General features: G+C 36.0%; 1 protein-coding gene across 1 annotated transcript; it reads right to left on the bottom strand.

Moving 5' to 3' along the window:
• Nucleotides 1-3,361: 3,361 nt before the first annotated feature.
• mrpl15 (mitochondrial ribosomal protein L15) lies at nt 3,362-7,992 on the bottom strand. The gene is made up of 5 exons (XM_016504439.1): nt 7,816-7,992; nt 6,604-6,761; nt 6,335-6,500; nt 4,037-4,160; nt 3,362-3,829 (listed from the first exon to the last, which is right to left on the bottom strand). The coding sequence occupies exons 1-5, from the start codon at nt 7,918-7,920 to the stop codon at nt 3,480-3,482; spliced, it is 903 nt and encodes a 300-aa protein (XP_016359925.1). The 5' UTR covers nt 7,921-7,992; the 3' UTR covers nt 3,362-3,479.
• Nucleotides 7,993-8,429: the final 437 nt, after the last annotated feature.

Raw genomic sequence — 8,429 nt, 5'->3', positions numbered from 1 at the left:
AATCATTTAATAGAAAAAAATGTGGTATGTTAAATGTTAAGTTTATAATATGTATAGTTGATCGCTAAATTTAGGGGCTGTGTGTGCTACTGGCCTACAGACTGATTTACAACACGTGAATTCATTCATTTATCCTGAAAGAGATGGAAGTGACATGGAAGCCTGCAAGAGGGAGAAAAATTGAGTAGCCTATATTTTATAGTTATATATACAAAACTCATTTTGTGAAAGAAACACTTCTTCAAAGTATATTTTAAATTATCATTAGGCCTATTGCCGCTTGCTCACTTCAGACATTAGGACTAATGTGCATTTTTCTTCTTCAAATTATAGCTGAATTGTTTGCAATGATTAATTTTTAAATCTAGATTAAATCAAGGTTTATCTAATAATTCTGTTGCACCAAACTTCAAACCTTTAAAAATAAGCAGGTTTACATTTTTAACCCATCATTTTGATCGGATTTAAGTTATATTTAAGATTAACTTTAATCCTGTTGCACCATAACTTTAAACTCAGATTTAAATCTCAATTATGGATTAACTTTAAACTTAACCCTTAAATGCATACCTCGGGTCTTTAGTGACCCGGACATCATTCTCTACCCTCTCTCTCCTTTATTTTTTTAAGTTAGACATCAACTTTCTTATTATTCCTCAATCTATTAATTACAAACAATATAACAAGAAAAAAAATAGTAAAATATAAAATGCCAGTTTTCTGATTAATTTTTTGTAAAAAGTGTATAGGGTCGCTAGAGACCCGAGGTATGTAAATGTGTAAGTATTTTTTCCTGCGCAACTATATTTACATATCTGATGACTCAATATGTGCAATGCATCTTTTTTCCTCAAGGTGGCACTGTTTGATACACAATAATGACGTGACGTTTCACTCATAATTACCGCAGGCATAAAACAAACGAATATCATCAGCAAAAATTGAAGTGGTTTGAATGGCTTTACTGCAGAGCAATTACTATACCAAGTCATCAAATTTGGGACTCGAGTCCGAGTCAAGTCTCGAGTCAAGTGACTCGAGTCCACACCCCTGTTTACTACTATGCTGTAGTAAGACCATGGTTATGGTAGTTACTGTGGATTTACTACAACAATCATAGTTAAACAATGGTTGGTTATTGTAGTAAAACCATGGTTGATTTTGTGGTTAACTTTTGTACAGGTACAAATATGTGAACTGAATGCTTATTTAAAAGTCACATTGGATAAAACCATCTGATACTGCAAAATAAATGTGTATATTTAATCTGTTCACTGAAAACAAATTTACAATTGTGATTGTACATTGTTTTTGAGCCATTATTGTGTGCAAGGATATTTTGGTTAGTAATCCAACTGACAATGAACCACGGACCGACCGTGGACTGTCGGAAAAGCCGCGTCTGCCGCTGGTGGTCCGCTGGTATAACGATGAGCAAAACGCCGGTGGCGTCCGCCGGTGGGCCGCCGACTTTGCCACCGGTGGGCCGCCAGTGGCCCGCTGGTCTTGTGTTAGCTGGGAAGGGAAGTACCTTGGCTCACCGACTAAAATCAGGGCGCCCACTACGGAGACGGCACCAGAGGTGAGGGGGCACAGTGACCGAGGTGGCCGGGCCGGGCCCCCTCCCCCCCCGTGGCGCCGACGCTGAGGCTACCTCTGGGTGATTCATGATCAGGTAGATCTTGAACCGCACACTCATGCCAGAAAAATACTAATTGGCCAAAAGGCTTTGTTGGACTTTTCGGAGATCATCTACTCTTCCCTGTGGATTACCTCTGACCTACTTTCTCTACGATCTGAATTTCTGGGTATTGAATTTTAGAATATTGAATTTGATGTTCCGAATTTCCTCTTCATCTAGAAAACGTGAAGCTATATTTTTAAAAACTGGATATTTGCTGTCTAAGATTTAAGAACAAAAAAACAAACAAAAAAATTGCTGTTTGAAAATACATGTCTATAAAACATAAAAATATTCAGTTGTGTTAAATTTCAAATGCTTAATATTCAAGTTCAAAAAAATCAAATTCAGAACTATGTTAAATGCCTCATAATATTCAGTTTTGTTAAATGGCACTTGTCAATAATTAAAATTTACACAATACAAATTCAATTAGTTTTGTCATATTATAAACTCCATATGAAAGGGAATTTGGTTACCCAACTCTGTTTCTAATAACTATTAGTGAGCAAGAAACGAATAAATGCTTCTCAAACGGAAGGCTGCATCTTCACACTCAGATGAGCTCAGTATACCGATTCATTTTCTTTCAGTTTATTGTCCTGAATTTAAACGTGTAAGGATTGTGGGCGAAGGATACATTCAATGTGCCAAATGCAGGGCGTGAAACGAAGGCTGCTCAAGGATCCTTTAAATTGAAAATGAAATGGCCTTTAGCGACGTTTGATGACGTAGCATATATGTTATAAAAAAGATAAAATAGACAGAAACATGCTGGCTGTTACATTTTATTTGCCAAGTGTTCAATAAAGCTCTCCAACTGATTTACACAGTTGGATATTTGCAGTCTAAGATTTCAGAACAAAAAAAAAATTGCTGTTTGAAAATACATGTCTATAAAACTATATGAATTTTGGACTAATTTCAATTGTGAGAATCTGCTGTAAATGATGATGTGCTATTTTACACGATCAGAGAGCATGTTTTGTGAAATGACAAGCGTAAAAACAATGTGAAAGTTATAACATATCTTTAGATCAAAATTACAGATTATTGTGAGTTTGAGCTCTTTGTAATCAGGAGAATTTTCTGAAAATAATGGCATGCAATTTTCCACGATCTATGCATGTTTCATAAAGTTACGAACAAAAGCGCCACATGAAAGGTACTACAATTGTTTTTTCTGCTGTGCCCCATTTGCGCCTGTCGGGTTTTATGTGTTACCGCTCTATGAGCAATATCTTTGGATCTAATTTTTCATGATATATGCATGTTTCATGAAGTTACGAGTGAAAACACCACATGACAGCTACCTTTGATTTTTGTTTACATGTCGCCTCTGCAGTTTTGTGTGGTATAAATTCATGAGGAATATCTTTAGATATAAATGGATTATAGTGAGTTTGAGCTCTTTTTAATCAGGAGAATCTAAATAATGATGTGTTTTTCCACGATCTGAGCATGTTTTATGAAGCTGCATTCTGAAAAAAGGGATGTTTCAAGGAATGAATCATGCAGAATTATGAACGCTATACAGATGTTAATAAAGTTTTTGCTTTTTTTTTTTAAAATTCTCTCTTATGGTTTGTCATTATGGTTCACTCATTACCACTATCAATGGCTGTTTTTCACACTTCATCTTTGAGACTATGTACTTACATTTTTATATTCAAGTTAAAATAAATGAATAAGGACAAATTGTGGAATCAGCTTTTTATTACAGACATTGAATTTAAGTTATTCAACTTTCACTATACATACACAAACTTATTTCCATAGACATTCACATTGTGAAGAACTATAAAGACTTAATATTTCCATAATACTGCAAGACTTTATCATCAGTGGGTTTGAGGATCTTCTTGTCTGCCATATTCACCACCCATCCAGGTGACAACCCAAAAAAGATCTGACGAGGATCCTTTCTTTGTACCAGCATTTCAAAAACATTTTCTCTTGTGATGTCAGGTATGGTGTAGCCATACTTTTTAGCCAGACCTAGCCGTGCAGCTTGGACTTTATCTGGGTCTGCGAGATAGCCACGGTTACTGGCATCTGTGTAATATGGAAGAAGGTCTTCACCAGGGAGCAGGCGTTTAGGTATGGGATCCCCAGACATGAGAAAGGGCACTGGTTTGATGAGGATTTCTAAAACAACACACACACAAATCTTATCAGTGCAACTGATATTATCTATTACGACATAATTACTGAGACATCCTCATGAGTCATTGGTTTGTATAAAATAAACACTATTTCAAGTAGCCCTGTATCTTTATGTTAGGTTGGCTATTGTACTGAAGTCATGGTCCATGATTTTATGTGCACATATGTCAATACATAAATAATACTTACGGAGGCTACGAGGATCATAGTAGCTGGTTGTGATCACACCCCCATTTCGCTCAACTGCAGCAATGGCTTTCTCTGAGGCAACCTGGACCTCCAGGTTTACTTTTGCACTAAATATATCAGCTCCCTGTAACGGAGCCATACACACTGCATTCAATGAAAATGACTTTTATGAATAAATTGTGTTTTGTTACTGCAGACTTTGAGCAGTCAGATTTCCTACAGATTTCCACAAGTTTATAAGGTTAAAGCCCCGTTCACACCAAGAACGATAACTATAAAGACAATGATATAAGCGTCCACACCAGCGGATGATAGCGTCTGTTTATTCTAAGTGCACGCTCGTCTGCCGATTTAAATTCTCAAGCTCGTTATAGCAGGATGGATTCTTACTGGGTGTCAATGTTTTTATTGTTCATCAACTGGAAAAAATCGTTCTAAAAGTGATTCCAACGATATCGTTTCTCTGTGCCTTTACCGTTATAGCCATGTTGTGGACTCTGCTATTCTTTAATATTGAGAATGATTTTTAGAACTATATCTTTATCGTTATCTTTATAGTTATCGTGCTTGGTGTGAAGGGGCCTTAAAGACACCTTAAAAATATACAGTTTTATGCATAAATTTGGGCACCCCTGATAATTATCATAATTTCAGTTTATAATCTGCTGGGCTTTCGAAGCAGCAACTTCATTTGGATATAATTTACACCTTATGGAAACAGTAACATTTCAGTTCTGAAATAACATTTATTGATTCAACAGAAACAATGCAATGTGAGTCAAAACAAAAACAAACAGGTGCAAAAATTTGGGCACCCCAATGGAATAATTACATCAATATTTAGTAGAGCCTCCTTTTGCCGAAATAACAGCCTGTAGACGCTTCTTATAGCCACTGATAAGTCCCTGAATTCTGGCTGCAGGTATTTTGGACCATTCTTCCTTGCAAAATGTCTCCAGTTCAGTCAGGTTTGATGGTTTCCGAGCATGGACAGCCCGCTTCAAATCATTCCATAGATTTTCAATGATGTTCAAGTCTGGGGACTGGGATGGCCATTCTAGAACACTGTATCTGTATCATTTCAGTTCTAAAATAACATTTTTTGAATCAACAGAAACGGCAAACTTCAACCTCTTGACTGATTCTTGAACATTGTTCTTAAGAATCTGCTGATACTGGGTGGAATCCATGTGACCATCAACTTTGACAAGGTTTCCAGTACCTGTGCTTGCCACACAGCCCCATAGAATGATGGATCCTCCACCAAATTTTACAGTAGGGAGCTCCAACGAATTGAACAGTATTGAACCGCCATGTAAAGCGCTTCTGGTTGTTACCAGATAACTCCGTCTTATTCCAAAATAATTCTGGCTTGTCCTGATGAGCCTTTGCATACATCAAACGGCTCTGCTTGTTGGCAGTACGCAGAAAAGGCTTTTTCCGCATCACCCTTCCATTGAGCTGTGCTTTGTACAAAGTACGCTGGACTGTGGAACGATGTACAACGACACCATCAGCAGCAAGATGTTCTTGGAGCTCTTTGGAGGTGGTCTGTGGTTTGTCTGTGACCATTCTAACCATTCTTCGCCTTTGCCTTTCAGATATTTTTCTCGGCCTACCACATCTTTCCTTTACAAGGACTGTTCCTGTGGCCCTCCATTTTCTATATTTCTGACTGTGGAGACAGAGACCTTAAACCTTTGTGATAACTTTTTGTATCCTTCTCCTAATTGAGATTGATGAATTATCCTAGTTTTTAAGTCTTTAGGGAGTTCTTTTGAGGTTCCCATGTTGCTACTTTCCAGTAGAGAATCAAAGAGAAGCACAACTAGCAATTAGCTACCTTGAATACCCTTTTTCATGATTGGTTGCACCTGTGTTTTCAGTCTAATGTTCATTGAGCCATTCAAATCAATTTTGAGTTGCAATCAATCAGCATTAAGTGACTACAGGTATTCGAATCACCACAATTGAAAGGGTGGCCAAACTTTTGAACTCACTATTTTTTACATTTGATTTTATTTCATACACCTCAAAACTGCTACACTAAGACTTTTTCTCTGAAAAACATCACATTATTGAGCTTTCTCTAAAAAATTACTGGCATATCACTACAATCTTTTCTTAAAAAGACAGAGCAAATTATTATGCAGCCTCAGAGGGGTGCCCAAACTTGTGCATAAAACTGTATTTTACATACAGAAATGCTTCAAAAAATTAATGTACTCCACCACTACAAACGAGACAGACTTCAGCAACAGCAATGACAATAAAGCATTCATGCCATTTAATACACACCTCATCAATGAGCTGAATGCCATAGTCTCGTTTCAGAGGCTGGATTGCAACCCCTCTGCAATTGACGAGTTGGGTTAGATCGATGGGTTGCATGGGGTCAACACGACCCAAATCTATTAGATACTGGAGTCTGCGTAGGGATAGTGGGGGATACTGTGGCCGACGACTGGATGAATAAAACACACACAGGGTTGCATCTTCATGAGCCATGAAGGTGAAAGATATATATGTAACAGTTTATATCTTGACCAGTATATGAACCATAATACCTGTGATTGGCATTGTAGCCATATTTTGGGACGATCAGATAGAATGGAGTCTGTCCCCCCTCAAAGCCCAGTCGGGGTCGATTACCACGTTGCCGTTCACCCTTATGCCCCCGTCCACTTTTATTGCCTCCATGCATTCCACGACCTCTGTGCTTTTCCTTTAAAGTGATAAGAGATATATATATATATATATATACTTATTAAGATGAGTATATTCATGAAATCACAGGATAAAAAATAAAGTGTAATACATGATTATTACAAGTGTAACAGGCTCTGAGTCTGTAGTTTGCTCATTAGGTAAAGTTAAATTTACGTATTAGCTAATTTTGTGCATTAATGGTGGTTTATGTTTATATAAATACATAATTGTTTTACAATAAATGCCCCCAGAAATGGATAAATTCTCCAAATCTAGACATTAAAGGGGTAAATTCATTTTTTGCACTTTATTTATTGCAATTCTATTTCCAAATAAACTTTATTAAAGTTTTTCTTCATTCTACACATGGAAAGAATCAGTTTCAACTATACCTGGGAATACAGCTCGACCTGATAGAATACCCCACATGAAAAAATACTATAGTAATTTATAGTAAATACTATAGTGTTTTTGAACCATACTATATATAGTAAAGTACTTTAATTAATTTGTTGTGTTTATTCTATAGTTGCTGTGGTAACATAACTATAGTAATATAAACAAATTACTTTACCCAATACTGTACTAAGTGTTCTACAACTATAAGGTATATTATGCTACAATACACTGTAGCAATATTTACTGTAGTAAAAACTAAAGTATTCTACAGTATTTATTACAGTTTATCAGTTCACTATAGTTAATACTACAGTATCCTGTAGCATTCATTAACAAAGTGTTGTAAATACTATAATATATACAGTATAATACGCTTTACTCTAGTATGGTTCAAAAACACTATAGTAACATTAGCTTATTTACTATAAGTTACTATAGTATTTGGGAACCTCGTTTTTTGCTTTTTTTTAAGTTATGAAGGATTAATTGTCCTTAGTAGATTTAATACCTACAACATCTACACTAATTGTAAAACTACTACTAATGATTTTAGAAAATTATAGGAACTATAAACCTACATTTTGGCCTTCTGACTATCATGCTGCTCCTCAGCTAACACGCTAAACCACTAATCATCTACATTGTAACATCTCACAAATGAATAAACTTACATCTTTTTTCGCACCCGGGTTTGGTCGAAGGTTTGCGAGTGTAATGCGAGGTAGATTATTTACTATGTCGATGGTTTTCCCCGCTGTTGTCTTGGTCAAAGACATTATAGATCCACAGAAATGCTACTCAAGGGCAGATGACATGGGGATACCCACGTGGTACGCTAAACCGGAACCACATGCAGGGAACAAAAAAATAATAAAAGTAAACAATTAGTATTATGATTATTATTATGAACATTGCATATTTAGGTACTTGAAACGTAATGATGAAACATTTGTTTATATTAAATTATAAATAAATAGTAAACAAACGTAGAACTCTAAATTATCAACCTGGTGAAGTATCCTCAATAGTCATAATGTAATAATGGCGGGTGTCGGGTTATATTTTCCGTATAAAACATAAAAGAAAAGTAACAATAAAAATGTTGATGCTTCAGTAATGCAAATATTATTTTTTGATTACCCACACGGACGGTTATCCCATGTATAGTAGGCCTAAATTAAATTATGATTTCCAATATGGGCAGCATTTACAATAGGGTTGCATTTATTTAACTGCATCAACTGACTGCATTTACCTGTAGAATAGGAATAGAAGTAGAAGAATA

The sequence above is a fragment of the Sinocyclocheilus anshuiensis genome, unplaced genomic scaffold, assembly GCF_001515605.1.
Source record: "Sinocyclocheilus anshuiensis isolate Anshui unplaced genomic scaffold, SAMN03320099.WGS_v1.1 scaffold602, whole genome shotgun sequence".
In the NCBI taxonomy this organism is placed as follows: Eukaryota; Metazoa; Chordata; class Actinopteri; order Cypriniformes; family Cyprinidae; genus Sinocyclocheilus; species Sinocyclocheilus anshuiensis.
This window is presented reverse-complemented; position numbering and strand designations above follow the sequence as displayed.